The sequence below is a fragment of the Mytilus edulis genome, chromosome 2 (assembly GCF_963676685.1).
Source record: "Mytilus edulis chromosome 2, xbMytEdul2.2, whole genome shotgun sequence".
Taxonomy (NCBI): Eukaryota; Metazoa; Mollusca; class Bivalvia; order Mytilida; family Mytilidae; genus Mytilus; species Mytilus edulis.
In genome coordinates this window covers 46,725,590-46,745,083 of record NC_092345.1, presented here as the reverse complement: position 1 = coordinate 46,745,083, position 19,494 = coordinate 46,725,590, and the positions used below count along the sequence as shown (strand labels likewise).

The following is a 19,494-nucleotide window of genomic DNA, read 5'->3' as shown; positions in this document are numbered from 1 at the left end:
AGTTTTCTTGTTTGCATTGTTTTACATTGTCTTATCTGGGCCTTTTGAAGCTGAGTATGCAGTATGGGCTTTGCTCTTTGTTGAAGGCCGTACGGTAACCTATAATTGTTAATTTCTGTGTCATTTTGGTCTCTTGTGGAGAGTTGTCTCAACATGGCAATCATACCACATCTTCTTTTTTTTTTGTAATCAATGAATTTTGTAAAAGATTTAATGACTGGAGAATTTCAGAAAAAGTATCAAAAGTTCACATGAATAATTTTAGCGCTTATCTGTATATTATGAACATTCATTACTATATAATGATATAAATAAAGCGTATTTACTTTGAATTCTAAGTTTACTAATCGATCCATGGTGATCATTGATATAGTATACAGCCCCTGTCTATTTAATAAACTCTGTGACTGCCGTGGATAGTAAACTTGAAAGTGATAGCAGATAAAATTCTGAAAATACAATTTATTCGTAGTATATGTATGTTCAAAGTATACAGAAAAACGCAAACCGGAAGTCTAATCTGACTTAAAATTTCGTACAATGACGGGACAATACCCGGCTGCCTTTTTTCTCATTTTTCTCCTAAAATAACTCAATCTGAATAATCATACGAATGGATGACAAATGCGACTATGCACTGTACCTATAGGACACAGAGGCGTGTTGATTAATGTATTGTGGAAAGAAGAGAAGCGACACCAAAAATGAGGTCTTCTCGTTTAATAGTATAGAAAAGTCATTACTGACAGTGCCCCCTAGTGTCAAATATTTGGTTGATTGCATCATTTATGTTGCACTAAAGTAAACAAACAAATAATATGTCTGCTTTCAAGATGGCACTGCACGGAAAAGAGATGACACCAGAGGAGAACAAAATGATACTAGGATTGTCAGAACAAGACTATTCTGGGAATAAGATAAGGATATTGCTTGGAATGAATAGCAGAACCATTAACAAGTTTCTAAAGAGGTTTCATGACTGTAGATCAGAGGGAAACAATGGGAGAAGTAGCTGAAAGAAAAAGATTGATCCCAAAGGGATGATTGGTAGCTTCATAGACTGTTATGTTCTGACCAGCTACAAATTCTATATGAAATCACTGATGCATTTAATGGTCAGGCTTTTATCCCTCTTTGTTCTAAGACAGTCAGGAGGAAGCTAAAGTTTAATGGTTTCAAGAGGCACCCAGTTACAAAGAAAACCACAATTTTCAGTAAATCATGAGAAAAGGAAACAATTTTGTTGGGAAATACTGCATTAGAAAATGCGAGAAAACTGGAAAAAAGTTTATTTAGTGATGAGACAACATAGAGATTGAAAAGAACAACAAAATTTATGTGTGGCGTACAATTGATGAATGATTACAACCAGAATGTAATGGATTGAACAAAGGTAACACCTACAAAGCTAGATTTTCTGTCATCTTTCCGGGTTGGAGTGGGAACTCTTACACCAATTAAAGGAAACTTAAACTGTAAGGGAAATATAAATATTTAAGATGAAAACTTGTGGCCTGTGATAGCTAGACATTTCTCTGTCGACCCCTGTCATGTGTGATGACAGTCAAATCAGTGGAAGACAGAAAATGATATTCCTGAATTATCATGGCCACCTCAAAGTCCAGACATTAACATAATCAAAAATGTTAGGAAAGTGGTAAAAACACATGTCCAGCAAAGACTATATGATATTTCCAATGTTGTTGACTTAAAAACTGTTGTGAAAGAAATCTACAACTCCATTACATTCAAAGCATGTGCAATACTCTACCAAAACGAATAAGGACTGTTTTAAGAGCTAAGGGATTGATAACAAAGTATAAGTCAAGAAAAGTAGGTTTTCTTGATTTTTAAGATATTTATAAGTTTCATTCTGTCACTCCATGATATTCAGTAATGATGCATATGCCATCTTTGGAACTCACTTTTGTTCAATGACTACATATATTCAAAAGGTTTTAGATATTGGTAAATCAAATCGACTAAAAATCCTTGAAAAAAGTTTTCTAATCAAATTTTATGAACATTATTTAAAGAACATGGAATGATATATTGTGGTCATTAATGAATGCCACATATTTCAATAAAAAAAAATCAAAATAAAATTCATAGTTACAAAAATAAAGTTCACTATCTAAATCCCAATATAAAATCCCATCTGTTCAACGGTTATGATAATGCTATAATAGACTTTATAAATGTTTTTGAATAATATGTTTATAGAGCTTTGAGGAGTTAGTAAAAGGGAGAGTGACTCATCTTAAAAAGAGAAAAACATTATTTTGGAAGAACCAAGTGTTTATGTTTTAAACATAGTTCATAAGTTTTTAAGCAAAATAAGAAACTCTAAAAACAGGGAAATCAAAACAACAAAAACAAATTAGACACAAAAACAAAGCTTTACAACCACAGAAATAGCTACTGTGGATTCATGGGTTACAATTTTCATGGATTGGTGAAAATTGTATTTCCAAGTGTATTTTGTTAAAGTCTGAATAAAGCCTTTTAAAAAATATGTACTTCATTGAATACCTTGTGGTTCACCAGTACCAATGAAAACCATGTAAGTTACAATCCTACAAATAATAATGAATCCACTGTATAATAGCACACTAATGTCAACACATTTGTTATTTAGTACATCAACATGACTTATTTTAAACATAGGAAAGTCCAATAAAATAATATAAAACAAGACAATTAGAAGATAAATTTTATGGAAAAACTTCCCTAATCATTGAAAAATTTACAAAGAGTTAATAGGAGTGAAGTGGTGATTGGGATGAAACCATAATTTCTTCATAACATACACTGTAGCAATAACAAAGATGCAAGCCTTATCTCAGACATTTAAGCCAATCAACCATAAGTATTTGAATGTTCTAAACATATAGATCATTGCTTCAATATTCAATATCTTCACAAATCAAAGATATTGAAATATCTAACAGAATATATCATATTCTGACACATACAGCCATACTATGCCACAATCAGTCATATTATGACACAAACAGTCATAATCTGACACAAACAGTCATACTAGTGTTTCCTGCAGCTTTTAAAAAGGGCAGGGTAATTGTTAGCTCAGAGGGCACATTAAGCGCGATGGACAACAATTTTAGGGCACTTACTTAACATAAACAGGCAATTTCTATAAAATGGATTCATTTAAAACATACTAGTTTAATACTATAAAAAGGACATATACATCTGTAATCAATCATTAAAACAAATTGTTAAACAAGAAAAAGCGTTTAAAACATATATATATGAAATATTTAAAACAATAAACACAATTAAAAACAAAATCAGTTCTTTAAAACTGTTTAAAAACAAGAAAGAACTATGTCATATACATGTATATTAAAATATTGCTTTGGTCATATCAATTGTCTTCCTTTTTTCCCCTAAAAACAGGTTGACACATTCCCTGATATCCAGGGTCATTTTTAGTAACCAAAATTTATTAAATTACAAAAAAAATAACTTTACAAATTAACCCCTTCCCCTCTACACCCTTTTCCAAATTAAATTAATATAGATACACCAAGTTTTACTACTTTCATGGCACTACCATATCAGCTGTTTATTTTAAATGTCTATAAATAGCCAGACATAGTTGTCTGTTACTTAGGTGTTTTCCCAAGTATTTTTCCCCCCTAAAATGGTCATGTGACATGTTTGTAAACAAAAGAAGACATTTGATCAAGGAATTCATTTATTTTCTGGATTATTCTGCTTTTTATAATTTAGTTTGGATTTTTATTCATTTCATTTAAGGTACAGTCAAGCATTTGTATTTAAAAAATAGTTTGCAAAGAATTTTTACTTTTCAATTTGACAAATGTCTCATGATCGCCGTTCATTGGCTTGTTCAACCATGCAAACAATGTAAATTATGTAAATTAGAAATCTATCAGCTGTCAAAAAAATTTATCTAAGCATCACATCGATGTTTTATCATTAATCTTCTAGGCAAAACGATGTTTCTGGGACTTGGGGGATACAATCAGGACGCGTGATTAGTATCTGTATTCACTATTCAATTGATTACGAAATCAATTACAAAATGGCGACCTAGTGAACTTTTGTTTACGTTTGAAGGGAAATAACTCGAGCGGTATTCATAAAATATGTCTTTCAGTACCGGTTGTTAATTACGACGATAAAGGCATGTCGTCAGGAATTTCGACAAAACTAGGGCAGGGTGCCAATTTTTTTCCCTAAAAAGGGCAGGGCGTCGAGAAATCGCGGCAGGGCGCCATTACACGCCAAAACCACCTGTAGGAAACACTACATACCCTAACATAAACAGTCATGCTTTGACACAAACATCCATAGAACCATTCATTGTTTCTTTTCTAGCGCTCACATGAAGATTTCAAACACTTATAAACCACAAACAGTTCATTACACATTGTCATTGGCTCCTATCAAAAACTCCCTTCTTTTATCAATGTCTGGTTTTGTAATGAAAATTTTAAATGCTGAATACCAAGGTTAAAACTGGATACAATTATACTGAAAGAAGAATAATTTGTTAAAAAAATTGAACCATTAACAGTCAGGGGACTTACTGAAATAAGTGATTTTTAAATCACTTATTTGAGTAGCAAATTCGAGGTTTTGTCACCAATTGGGATTTTCTAGTTTTTTCAAAATTTTAAACACATAGGTTTAAATAACATCTTTTAATTAGTAAAATAAAAAAATATGAAGTTTTTGCTTCTTTTAAGTAGCAAGGTTTATGCCTTTGATGCTATCATTTACCTGAATATTCTATTTAAGTTGAAAAAATGCTATAATAATGGCTTTACATAATGAACTGATACTTTCTTAAAAGATTTTTCACAGCAGTGGGAGTATTTTTCCTGTAAAGTTCAAGGTTTCCTCTTTCAGATTATGTAATAAAATTCTACTGTTCGCGATAAAAATTTCACTGTTCGGGGGTGTTGAAATTAGTGGGGGTTATTAAAAGAATGATACTTAAAGAAGTGATTTTTGGGAAGGAAATTGAGGTCTGATACTTAAACAAGTGATTTTTATGTCATTATCCTGGATTCAGTACAAGGTCATCACCTGAAATGACCTGGTCATCCTAGACAACACAGATGTTGGTTCTGATAAGTTTAGAAACATAATTAGTCCCTGGATCATTAGTATTCTATATTTAAAGCTACACTAATATTAAATCACTTCTTCTAGTGATTAATTTGTACTACTTAAATAGGTGATTATTAAAGAAAGACAACTCTAACTTCCAACCATTATGGAAATAATGTTACTTGAATCAGTGATTTAGAAAATCACTTGTTTAAGTAAGTCCCCTGACTGATTAACCTGTGAACATTTTTACTTGCAAAAGTTCAATTCTAGCTTCTTTTAATTGAGTTAAACCATTTCAATTGATATTTTATAGTGTGTCTTTCTATGTTGTGATGTAACACTATTGTGTCAGTTAATGTTGAAGGTTGGTACCTATTAAAACGTTTAAACCCGTTGCATTTGTTTGCATGTGTTCTAAGTCAGGAATCTGATGTTCAGTCAGTGGTCGTCTTTTGTTGATGTGGTTCATAAGTGTTTCTTGTTTCTCGTTTTTTATATAGATTAGACCGTTGGATTTCCCGTTTGAATGTTTTTACACTAGTAATTTTTTGGGCCCTTTATAGCTTGCTGTTCAGTGTGAGCCCAGGCTGTGTTGAAGACCATACATTAACCTATAATGGTTTATTTTACCAAGTATGACTTGGATGGATAGTTGTCTCATTGGCACTTATACTACATCTTCTTATATCTATATAATATATTTTCTTTCTGTTACAATATGAAAGTCAAATATTCAATTCTACCAGTGGTTGATGCTAAAGGCCTTTCAATATGAAAGCAATGAAAGAGAACTTCCTTTATCTATTGGAATTTATCTTTCTGAGGGAATATTGTCTTTGTATGTTCTTACTTCTCTAAATGTCTAATTTCTATTTCATCTTTTTGAAGAAAACAAACTTAAAATCTTTCAGCAATATGAAAAAAAAATAGCCAAAATCAGCTTTTGACATCTCTGAAAAAGGGGATTTAATTAAGGATATTTTTTTACAATGACCTAAATGGCAACTATCTTGGGATTACTCAACAGACTTTGATAAAATACATACCATGGTTCACCATAACATAATATTGAGGTTAAAGGTCCTGATCCACTTATCACACATTCACATATACATGCTAAAAATAATTAAAAGTAAATATCAGATTATAATAACTACCAAAATGATATCAAGTAAATTTTTTATTACTCATGTAGATTTAAATATTAATTATTCCTAGAATCTTATCTTTACTAATTCTTACTTTAAAGAAGTTGGTAGGCAAATACTCTATTTCTCTTTTACCTCTGATATAGAAATTAACTGTTACAAAATACAGGTTTTTTCTTTTCCTTTCAAACAGCCAACATTTGTTTGCAATATCTTGCAGCACAAACTCCCGCTTGTTACTAGACATTTACAAATACGCTCAATGGGAAATAAAAATTTTATCAAGCAGGAAGTAACTATAAATAAATGTTAACCATTGCCTGCTCTGGATGGTATTTATATATTCATATATTGGTGTTGACATCAGATCTTCAGTCAAATCTTTTTAATTCGTTCACTCATTGTGATTCACAGCTCGCCATATAATGTGAGACTTGTCAATCATGTAAGACTTGTGATGTCTAGGTCTTAATTTTAGTGAAATTCTTTATGCTGGGTTAATGATTCATTTCTTTATAATCCACATCTTCATTTTCAACATTATTGCAACTTGTTTTTCTTCCTTTTTTTATTTTTCCATTTGAGAAAATCTTAAATTGTAACTCCATGATCTCTCTGCTCTTTTTATGTTTCCAACTTACATACACAGAAAGTTTTCACATATAGTTTTTGAATACACTATATCAAGTATTACACATTTAGTCATCTGTAATTTGAAATGTAAAATAAACATCTTACCTTTTGAATCTCTGTCCCATATTTTGACACTGAAATCTCTTGAAGCTGTGGCTATTAAGTTTGTACCATTGTAAGGTAAAAATACACAACTATCTATGGCCTCTGTATGACCTTTATATTCATGAACTATACTTCTACTTCGCAAATCCCATAACTACAAACAAACAAAAATCAAACACTATTAAAATGTCTAGCAATAGCGGTTTTTACTCAATTGTGTATTTAACAGAATTTTGTCTCTGAATAACCTTCAAACTTCAGAATGATATCAAACTTTTCCAATTGTGATGCAAAATTTTGACAAAACTTTTGTGACTTTAAGTTATGGGGGACAAATTTGAATACAAAAATAAATTACCTTTTTATTTTCTGTATCTCTATTATTAGAGTGGGTGTGTTACAATTATTATATATAAAATCAAGTAAGACTGAAAGTCAAATTAAATCGTAACAGAGCAAAAAGCAGCAACAAGAATGATGAGGCAGCGTTTTCTATTCCATGTAAGCTGGTAAACTTAGGCATCAAATATTAAGGGTTCATTTTCCTGTTGCTTGGTTATTTTTAATCTTTAATTAACACCTTGAAGTAGCATTACCTATGATCCATATGAAAAAAAAAACTCTTCATCTTTTTTTAAACATACATTAAAGCAGAATATTGAAATAATAACAGTCAGTTTTGTTGAAATTTGGCTATTTGGAATTTGATACAAGTTAGAGTTGTCTCTCTTCATACACTAAAGCTTGTAACTAAAACTTCTCTCTCCAAAAAAAAACCAGAAGAAAACTGAATACAAATTCAGCTGCAATGTCAAATTGCAAGTCCTAAACCTTCAGGCCATTTAGAAAATATTTTTCATAAATTAGTTAAAAAGAGGGGGGAAAATTCGGTTTATGTAGCTGATCTAATGAAGATAATCCTCTTTACATAGATTTTTTGTCTTAACCACCTTTGAGAACTGTAGAATGTGTTCAAAATACATCAGCAGAATGAACTTGAAAAGACATAATACCTTTCAGATATGTTGTCAGTGACAAGGGAAAAAATTGGGAGACACTTTATAATGTAAAATATGATTTTTGAAACAAAATTAAAACAAAAATTTCTTTCAAAGAATGTTTCAAAAAGTTGTCCAAAAAAAATTTCAATATAAGAGGGTTTGGATGGGGTTAAATGATTAGAGAATAATGCCCTTAAAAAATGAAGATTAGAGAATAAAGGGCCAAAAAAATAAAGATTAGAGAAATGCGTGGTCTAAAAATATAATGAATATTGAATAATTAATAAAAGAAAACTCTAAAAATCAAGTGTTTACAGAATTTTCCCTTCTTAAAATTTAAAGAAAATTATCAAAATTATTTGTACAAGAGCATGTCCAAAATGCGAAAAACGTCCAACAGTTTCATGTTAACGTGACAAATGGCCAACAAGGAACCGTGTCTAACAAAACCTGTAGATCCATACAGATACTCGACTCCGGAATAAGCGAGTTAACTAGAAATGTTCACGTGTTGTCTTCCGGTCAGTATCACACAGAAGCCTCTACTTTGCTTACTTCTATTGTCGAAAACCTCCATGCCGTATCGCACCTCTGACACCAAACATTTTCAATGCTGGAATATGCCAGGGATTTCAGCACTATCATTGGAGAATCTCTTAAAAGAGTATCTGTTTGGTCTCTAAAGTATTTCACACACCCAAACTCCTACTATCCCGTTCCTAACAGCAACATGCCTTTATCAGACGTTTTCGACATTAAATTTGACTTGGAAATAAAGAAGGTATCTAAAACTGATGCAGTTGCAATGAAATCATGGATAGAAAATTACCGACCCATTAGACAAAGAAGCGTCAGAGATGAAACAACCAAAGACAAAGCTGGCACTTTACCAATCTCTTTATACCGGAATCAGGACATTCAAAACAGGGGAGATATTGAATTCAGAATAAGCAATGAAGTGTGTGTTACAGAAGAGACAATGAATGAACCAAACGAAATTTTAGTTGACGAAATTTTAGATGACTCCGATAATTCAGATGAATATGACTCATCCAGCAGTAGTGATGATAGCCATGATACACAGGAACAAACTGAAAATGAAAACATTGGTCATATCAGTAGGTCAGGTCGTGTTGTAAGGGCCACTGTGAGATTAGACTTCTAAGAGACATTAAGGACATTTTATTGTTGTATAATTGTTCATATATGTTAACTCAAAAAAGGCACAATGAAACTGTATTGTTAGTTTTCTTGTTTGAATTGTTTTACATTTGTCATTTGGTAGCCTTTTATAGCTGACTATGCGGTATTGGCTTCGTTCATTGTTGAATGCCGTACAGTGACCTATAGTTGTTAATTTCTATGTCATTTTGTCTCTTTTAAAGAGTTGTCTCATTGGCAATTACATCACATCTTCTTTTTTATATCTAGTCAAAATCACTGGAAAGAACTGATGAGATCTTGGACTTGTTACTTCAAGGAACTACATGTAGTATTTAAAGCATGCAGAACAATACACATCAACACGTCATTGTTGAGAAACAAAATGAAAACCTTGCTGTTGTTTGGAAATCACCATTCTCATTCATTTAAAGGAATGTTTTTTACTTTTTTTTTTAAAGATTAAAGAAAACTGGGGGGAAAATTAGGGAATAATGCGTAAAAAATCACTTTTAAAGAATAGACTTATTTTTTGAAGATTAGAGAAAAAAGGGGTGAAAATTAAATGTTTACAGAATAACATACCACCCCATTCAGACCCTCATATAAGTTAAGATTGGTTTTGAATTCATATGCCCCAAAAAATGAGCATTATCTATCTGAGCAGACAACCTATAAATGACAGTACTAACTGTAGCTTCACAACCATTTCCACCAAAGCCATTACTACACGTCAGACAGTATACACCATCAGGACTAACATCACAACATGTCTGTATGTACTGTTTACGTTGGAAACTATGAACCACATTCAATGATCTAGTATCAAATAATCTGAAAAGGCACCATTAGGCATTATTAGACAGTACTTTTCTACTGTTTACAAAGATACACAAAATATTTAGGTGTATTCGGAAAAAAACATATATGAGTGAGGATACTTCGTATTCTAATCTACATTCTGATGTTTTTGAACATTGAAAATGCAAGAAAAATATTTAAAATTGCCTCCCCTTGGTAACATTAAGTCTGCATATATTTTTTAATGAAACAGTTATTACACTACTGTCATGACTGTTCCAGGTAAGGGTGAAGTTGGGCACAAGTTAGAATGTTACAACCAGCTGCATATGTTTGCACCTGTTCTAAGTCAGGAATCTGTTTTTCAGTGGTTGTTGTTTGTTGATGTAATTCATAAGTTTTTCTTGTTTCTTCTTTTTGTATGAAAATAATACCCTTGGTTTTCCTATTTGAATTGTTTTACACTAGTCATTTTGGGGATCTTTAAAGCTTGCTGTTCCATGTGAGCCAAAGCTCTGTGCTGAAGGCCATACTTACACCTATAATCGTACCCCATTTACTGTTTACAAATTGTGACTTGGATGTAGAGTTTTCTCATAGGCACTTTTACCACATCTTCTTATTTCTACTTATTTGAAAGTTATCCGAATCACTACTCACCATATATGAACTTACATATGATATGTTCAAAAGTGAAACAAGCAAGATCCAATGTTTTAAGAAAGAAATACCCATTACATTAGACCCATAATTTTTATTCCTAGGAAAACCGTCATTGTTCAGACTTATAAATTATGCAAGATTTTCCGTAAAGCAACAAATCATAATTTACTGTTTATGGTTTGATCAGCAAGGGGATAAAAATCTTAGTTTGTGCACACATACTACTACAAGACCACCAATTAGGTTAAGGCTAATTCAGAAATTTATCAAAGATTTAAACATTTTACATTTTACAGATTAACAAAAATTAAAGTTGATAAGCAACTGTTATTCACTGTGCTTTGAATCATTTAATTTTTTTTTTTAAATTTGTAACAGTCAAATAAATCACTGATAGCAGCAATCCTTCTTATACATTAGTACAATATGAAAAAAAGAGATGTGAAAGATAAACCAATCAGACAGCAACCCATCAGGACAAGTTAACCAGTATTTACTGTTTATACTTTATTAACTTTACCTAACTTCTTTATCTTCTCCAGTCTGAACTATAAGGTTAGAGTCAGGAATAAACTTTACATCTGTTACCTACAAACAAGTAATAAAACATTTGTTTAAGGCTATATACTTTGCAATGATTGGTTATACAGAGAGAGATCACAATAAAAAACAGCTGCTCAGCCTCTAGGTGCCCATCAAATGCCTGTCCCTGAAAATCTGAAAAGTGCTTGATCTGATGAGTTAAGCCCATTTCAACTGATTTTTATGGTTTGTTATCATGTTGTGTTGTTGCACCACTGTCCAAGGGTAGTGGAAAGTTGAGCACAAAAAATTATGTTTAACCCACCACATTCTGTATGTGCCTCTCCAAAGACAGGAGCATGTTATTCAGTGGTTTATGTATATCATATTTGTTTTTTTGAATATAATTGTTTTGTAAATGAATCAGACAGTTACTTCCCTTGTTTGAATTGTTTTACATTTGTCTTTCTATTATAGCTTGCCATGCGGTATGGGTTTTGCTCCTTGTCGAAAGATATACAGTGAACTACAGTTTTCATGGTTTTTATCTTCTACATCATTTTGTCTTTGGTGTGGAGTTGTCTCATTGGAAATCATATCATTTCCTTTTTATTTTTATATTGTTTTTGATATTCGTTTATCTTATCATGCTTTCAGATTAACCTGTCCTTCTTTTAAACATTATAAATTCAGCTTGTTAGTCCCAAATATTTGTTTATTTAATTATCTAAGAATGAAATAAAGGTCCACAAAACTGTATTTACCAGATTCCGATGAATGTTATTTTCAGTAAGACTGGTTCCTGACTCTACATCCCATAACTTTACTGTATTATCACGGGATCCGGAACATAACATTGTGTTATCTGAAAGTAAATTCAATCATTTAATAAATAAACACATTTAACAGGCATTTTCGTTGTTACATTACTAATGCAGTCTCTGATTGTCTCATTCTCAATCTAATTGTTATTCTCATTCTTAATCTGATTGTTTTTCTCATTCTCAATTTGATTGTTATTCTCATTTTCAATCTGTTTGTTAATTTCATTCTCAATCTGATTTGTATTCTCATTTTCAATCTGATTGTTATTCTCATTCTCAATCTAATTGTTATTCTCATTTTTAATCTGATTGTTATTCTGGTTTTCAATCTGAAGATTTATTAAATTATCAAATTCTTATCATACAAAAGATTTATTTCTGTGTACCATGAAGCCAGTCATGTGAAAAGTCATTTAACTGCTTTTTATCTAAAAATAAAATTGATCATTATTGCATTTTTGAAAATCTGTTGTATTAACAAACTTGATTTATATAAAATGTTGAAGAGAGATACAAAAATGTTTTAAATTTTTTTTTCAATGAATATTTACAGATGTGAAAAAAATATATCAAAACTGAATTGTGGAAATTTTCTTATGGAATTTTGTTCTACACTTTTTTTCCTTAGTCTTTCTGTCCTTCATTCCAAAATCATATCTGGTATCCAGTATTTATAATTACTAGATTTTTTTTAGAAATAAAGCAAATAAAATTCATGTCATCATCAAATTCCAAAAATAAATAGCAAATACCTTTACACAATACTAACATCGTTTTGTGGCTTTATTATTGGGGTCAATACTGAAATTGTATGCCCTATATTGCAAATACCTCAATGTTATGTAATCAAAAGATGTTATAATCTAATAAATCAATAAACAAAAGAACTAGACATCTCGCTATATTGAAGACCCTTTGGTGTCTTTCAGCTGTTGTCTGCTCTATGGTCAGGTTGTTGCCTCTTTAACACAATCGCCATTTCCATTCTCAATTTTATATGAAAAAAAAATCATGGCTTTCAAGGGTTGAAAGGTCATGACAAATTACTAACCTTTATTAATATCTAATGCTGTAACAACAAGGTCATGACCCTTGAACTGTTGAACTGGATTTGGAGTGTTTCGTTTCCACATGTTTATGGACTTGTCCCTTGAAGCACTGAATATGCTTTGGCAAAATGTTCCGTAACATATCTGAAACAAGTAAAACAAAATTAAGTAGAAGTAGGTCATTGTCATCCGGATGAGATTGATACTTATTTTATCATTTGATACTTTTGGATATTTCAGGAAACTGAAAAGTACACAAAAGAGAAGAATGTTTTTACCAGTATATGCTTGACATCAGTAAAGATTTCATGGAAAAACTAAATGATGAGAGAAAATTTCCTAAATGGCTTTGGGGTTATGACATCGTCACAGCAAAATCTTTCATATTTGTTTTTGTTTACATAAATCATTCTGTTAGTTTTCCATGTTTGGATTGTTTTACATTTGTCATTTTATGGCAGTTAAAGCTTGCTTTAGGTATTGGTTTTTCTCATTGTTGAAGGTTCACCGCTGTATAGTGACCTATAGTTGATAATATTCTATGTCATTTGGTCTCTGGTGGAGAGCTGTTTTATTAATAGCAATTATTCCACATATTTTTATTTCGATACTGTGGATTCATAATTATTCGTTTGATACCAATTTTCGTGGTTTTTGTAGGTATTTTGTATGAACCACCTATTCAAATGTTCAACGAATTACACATTTTCTATAGGCTTTGTAAACAGAGATTGGCAAAACCACGGAATCAAATACCCACGAAAATGCTGATTTTTCTCAATCCACGAAAATTGATACCCACGAAAATAAATGAATCCACAGTATAGGAAAAAAATTCACACCTACCTTTGTCACTTCTTTTTCGTGTCCAGTCCATTTATCTTCTAGTTTATTGGTACAATAGTTATATAAACACAAGGTCTGAAAAACAGAGCAAGCACAGCCAATTTATTTACAATGTATATTTACCAATTATGTTCTACTACATGTAGTAGAACGTAATCAGAGATCAATATTTTAATTAGATTGTCCTAGACCGTATATTAATTGCGTAAAGATAAGTCCATCTGTCAGTTGAATACTGCAAAATGAACGAAAAAAAATTAACTTTCAAAATTGTGCATCTGAAATTAATCTTGAAAAAAGCTGCTGCCAAATATTCATAAAATTTGATGAAGGTATTTGACGTGCAACAGACTTTTACCCCAGACAGAACTAGTAGTTGTTATTACTGCAAAATGAATTTCTTTTTTCCATAAAATACGGGACAATTACATGTTATCATAATGCTCTGGATACTCGTTTTGATCATAAACAGTTTCTGTCCATATTCCATGTATTCTGTTAAATTTCACGAAGGTTTGACGAAGTTCTTGATATTTAAAAAAAACAACATTAACCACATACAACTTTTTTTGAATTTTGGGTCCTAAATGCTTTTCAACTTTGTACTTGTTTGGTTTATAACTATTTTCATCTGGGCGTCACTGATGAGTCTTATGTAAAAGGAACACGCGTCTGGCGTATTAAATTATAATCCTGGTAACTGAACCTAAATATTGAATACACAAACAAAATTTGGAGCAGGATCGGCTTACCCTTTTGGAGCACCTCAGATCATCCATAGTTTTGGGGTTCGTGTTGCTTATTCTTTAGTTTTCTATGTTGTGTTATGTGTACTATTGTTTGTCTGTTTCTTTTTCATTTTTAACCATGGCGTTGTCAGTTTATTTTCGATTTATGAGTTTGACTGTCCCTCTGGGATCTTTCGTCCCTCTTTTAGGACCGCTTTGTCTCGTTTTCGCAACATAAAGTGTCACAGGTTAGCCAAAAATGCAAGCCACATATCGAATCTTAGCAGATAATTGTTTTTAACATAAGGAAAATGAGTAAAATTCAAAGTCTAACAGAAAATGGAAAAATATATAATATGATACCATTTTGTTGAAAAGTAACTTTCGTCATTATTATTCGCAATTACATCCCATCTAGGAAAACATTACAAGGCTATAAATGACTTTTAACCAGTTCTTTGTATTCTATTAAATATTTATATAACATATTTTTTTTAACAAAATTCAAGTGTAAGCCTGGGCGTTTTGACGTAAACGTAGCTACGCGCCTGAATATCATGTTTATGGCATGTGCCTCTTGTAATCTACAACATATTGAAGGTAAGTAGATATAGATGTAGATTTATATATCATGTCTATGTCAGAGTGACCAAACAATATATCTATCGAAGTGGCAAAATAACATTTCGAATTGGATAAGTGGTAAAATACAGTTTCTCAAATGCATCTAATTTTTTTCTGCCAGATGAACAATGATGAACAGTGTAACTCTATAGCTAGGATGTCTAAATTGTACCCGATCTTTCATGGCACGACTTTTTGGAATTTTCTGTTTTTGATGCTAATAACTTCATATTTGTCATGTTTGTATTAATTTGATTTTGCGTTTTGATAATTACCTCATGTACATGTAGTGTCACTGATGAATCATATTTAGAGGAAAGGTGTGTATGGTGTATCAAATTGTATGCCTAATATCTTTCATTAGTTTCTACTGCCAGATAAACAGTGTAACAGTACTAAGAATGTACCTGATCTTTACTGCCAGACAAACAAAAGCCAGGTTGAATTTTAGCCAGACAATTGACTGCTTCACTATGGATGGCTGGGTGAGATGTTTCTACTGTATGTCTACCAGCATATTTATCCATCGGACTACTGCAATGATCACCTGCGTTACCTGTATGGTTTTCCAGGTTGTCAAATCCAATACTGTGAGAAAAAAAAATAGAAATGAAATTCAGATCAAATGAATAAACCTTTACAAATATTTTCTAGTGTATTTTGGATACAAAACAGATAATTAGGGAAACTCTACAATTGTAATATCCCTTTACTGGAAAATGAAACCTGGTCAGTAAAACAGTTTTGATCCAACATGTTGAAATATATCGATTTTTTCAAATAATTTTCAATGTATTCTTTTTTCATTTGTCCTAAGAAAGTTTAAATCATTTCATTTTAATGCCTCTCTTAGCTAATCCTTCTTTTAATTCATATTTAACTTTTCTCTAGAACCATGAGAACAGGATCATTTTAAGGAGTTAAATGGTAGAGCGGGAGTACTCGAAAATGAACAATTAATGAAAATTTGGTGTCGGACATATTTTTATATTAAAAGGAATGACTGTAATATTTTTTTTGTCTATGAAGAAATAACATAAAAAATTTGGTGCACACTGAATAATGCGCGTAGCGCGTTATTTAACAGTGTGCACCACATTTTTTATGTTATTTGGAATAGACAGAAAAAATATTACATTCATTTCTTATCATTTAATTCTTAATTCCATTTTAAACCGTAGAAAACCATGAAAAAACGTTGATGACATCAAGGTCACATGACTAAATAATGTCTATGGGCTGATAACAAAATAACGTCAGTCAATCAGAAGACGTGTTACATCCAAAATTAAATTATTTAATTTTGATATGAATTTATTTTATATTAACCAAAAAAAATATCTGTAGTGGTATTTAAAAACTGATTACCAGATATATCAATATATTATCTTGTTTTTAAATAGGGAGAATATTAAACCCAGAGAAAACAAAGTCAATGGGAAAATAAACCCAGGACACTCAAACCCATAGCAGACATGTAATATATAGGGAGAACTGACATAGGAAACAAGACATCTATTTTTGGATCTGACAGAAAGAAATGGTGATACTGTCTTACTGATATTCTACATGTATAAATAGCCTGAAGTGAAGAGTCTGTTCATTGTTTATTTCATATATGCATGATGCTTTGTTATGATTTTTAAAAATGCTTTAATATTCAATAAAAAATTTCACCAGAGCTTATTTGTGTGCAGGGGCAGATCAAGCCATACATGTATCTAAAAGGTGACCCAGTCCCAACTATGAGGGGGGATTGAACCTGTATCGGGACTCAGGGACTGGGTATTTTTGAGCTCAGGATTTCGGGATTGACCATTTTAGGATCTGGGAATTCTCTTTTCAAATTTCGGGATTTAAATTTATTTGAATCTAGGACCTAGGGATATTGAATGTTAAAGCTGGGGATTTTGGGATCGGGATCAGGACCCCTCTTACCCCCCCCCCCCCCCCTAACTATATGTCCCCATTCAAATACACCTATCGCTATTTATCGACCATTACTGGATATGACACAGGTTCCCGTAAAATTTTGATGTCATAAAACAAAATATCTGACGCCACAATGGAAAAGTGATTGTTGTATGCGTCAAAAGTTCAGCCAGGATTTAGCAATACGGTGTATCCAGTGATCGTCCCTTAAATTAATGGGGGGTTCCAACACACCGACTCTCCCCCTTGATCCGCTATTGGTATGTGTTTTCATGCTATATAATTGTTGAATCAAAATAAAGTCTTTTATTTTTTTTTTCTATTCTATCATGTAGACCTATAAAACAAGTGTCAGTAAATCAAAAAAGTGTGAGAATCTATACTACGATTCTAAGGATTTGCTATTGATACCTTTGTCTATTGTCTTTTGGTTTGCGGCATAAATTCCCCATTGATTGAAAGGGTATGATTTTTAAGCTTCAGAGCCTTAGACCCAAGTTTGGACAAGTTCCCGGCAATATTTATTATGCTCGAATGAGATGGATAACACCAGAAATGTTCCAAATGATTTACATTATTAAAAAACTGTATAACAAATCCCGCAAACGGTCCCTTATTACATTTTCGTGAACCCTAATTTATTTAGAAATACAGGGCCGTAACTACATGGAGGCAAATGAGGCAAATGCCTCAAGTTGGCAACAACAAAAAAGTTGAAACAAAAGCTTGTTTTCATATCAAAATAATTACATTAGATGTATGTTTCATTATAATACTTTATTCTGATTGGCTAATTGCACATCACATTTTATTCCTTCAGCAATTGCATCACTCAATATAACTTATCATCCCGATATATATATATCTGATGATAACACGTGGTCCAACAATGAAGTGCACAGGTGAATTAAACAAAAAAATAATATAAAATTCGCGTTTTCATGATCATAGCCTAAAAAATGTAATTATAAGTATTGAATGCGGTCTATTGAATGCTTCTTTTTGTAACTTCATAGGGTTGTAAAAGCGTTGACCGTGCGTACATTTTTAGAATACAAAATGTACTTCGGTCAACGCTTTTACACCCCAATGAATTTACAAAAAGAAGCATTCGATTCTTAATTGTTTTCACGGCGAGTGTCTTGCAAGAAGCAAGTTATCTTCACTGTGAGTCTCTGAGTCTCAATTTTGACTTGTATCCGAATATTCACAAAGTCTTTACGCTGTTGTTGGTTCTTCCTGTAAAATTTGTATGTTATGAACGGTTATTCTCAGCATTGCATAGACTGAAGACTTGGGAAATATCTACGATGACGGGTGAACGGTTGTGTGGTTTTGCAATGTTGCATGTCCATGCAGGCATTGTGCGAGAAAATATTTTAAGGAGATACGATGCTACTGGACACAGAAAAAATTGTCGTTTCTTTATGGAGAATTGAACTTAATATTAAAGAATATAAAACTGGCTCTCTTTTTTAGCTGACATGGGTTAAATTAAAGTGAGACCACCAATCTCCCGGTATCAAATATATTTTGCTTTGAGAGCAGAATATTGTCGAAAAAAAATAGCTAAACATTAATTGCGTTTCAGAGTAAGACCCCTCGCCGAAAATTTTTCGATAATATTTTGCCTCACTTTTAAAAGAGGCTAGTTACGGCCCTGCCTCGTCGTGACATATGCATAGGTATAACAAAATCAGAGAGACAATATTTTAGTTAGACATGTACAGCCAGTATGCGAATGCAAGAGTTAGACTATAACTAGATAGTATTGCCATATATACATGTACATGTGCAGTTATGCGAACAAGAGTTAGACGGTAACTAGAAAGTAAATGCAATATATATGTTCATGTGCAGTTATGCGAACGCAAGACTGTAACTAGATATTCGTGATTGCATACTAGTATATAAAATAAAATTGAGAATGGAAATGGGGATTGTTTCAAAGCGACAACAACCCGACCATAGAGCAGGCCACCAATGGGTCTTCGATGTATCGAGAAACTCCCGCACCCGGCCGGAGGCGTCCTTCAGCTGGCCCCTAAACAAATACGCATACTAGTTCAGTGATAATGGACGTCATACAAAACTCCGAATCATACACAAGAAACTTAAATTAAAAATCATACCAGTCTATCAAAGGCCAGAGGCTCCTGACTTGGGACTAAAAAATTAGAGATCCCCCCCCCCCCCCCATTTTCACGGTCCATTGAACATAGAAAATGATAGCCTGTGCGGATGGGGCATCCGTGTACTATAGACACATTCTTGTTTCTTAATAAGAATATGAGGCAAAGTGGTATATAGGGTAGAAAAATTAAAACTTTGAACAGATTAAAAATTAC

The 19,494-nt window shown here is 32.2% G+C and overlaps 1 protein-coding gene across 1 annotated transcript; it reads right to left on the bottom strand.

Moving 5' to 3' along the window:
- Nucleotides 1-1,242: 1,242 nt before the first annotated feature.
- LOC139512287 (WD repeat-containing protein 31-like) lies at nt 1,243-17,682 on the bottom strand. Its single transcript, XM_071299791.1, has 10 exons — nt 17,558-17,682; nt 15,622-15,802; nt 13,863-13,937; nt 13,019-13,160; nt 11,908-12,008; nt 11,142-11,209; nt 9,850-9,991; nt 6,996-7,149; nt 6,156-6,225; nt 1,243-4,524 (listed from the first exon to the last, which is right to left on the bottom strand). The coding sequence occupies exons 1-10, from the start codon at nt 17,596-17,598 to the stop codon at nt 4,437-4,439; spliced, it is 1,062 nt and encodes a 353-aa protein (XP_071155892.1). The 5' UTR covers nt 17,599-17,682; the 3' UTR covers nt 1,243-4,436.
- Nucleotides 17,683-19,494: the final 1,812 nt, after the last annotated feature.

What these genes read in the sequence shown, in the direction of transcription:
- LOC139512287 (XM_071299791.1), bottom strand. Translation starts at nt 17,598, where the DNA reads ATGGGGAATTTATGCCGCAAACCAAAAGACAATAGACAAAG. An exon ending in AGCATTAGATATTAATAAAG is followed by an intron (nt 12,009 to 13,018) that starts GTTAGTAATTTG and finishes ATTTACTTTCAG; the next exon opens with ATAACACAATGTTATGTTCC. An exon ending in TTATGTTATGGTGAACCATG is followed by an intron (nt 4,525 to 6,155) that starts GTATGTATTTTA and finishes TTCTTCTTTCAG; the next exon opens with TATAATTGTATCCAGTTTTA.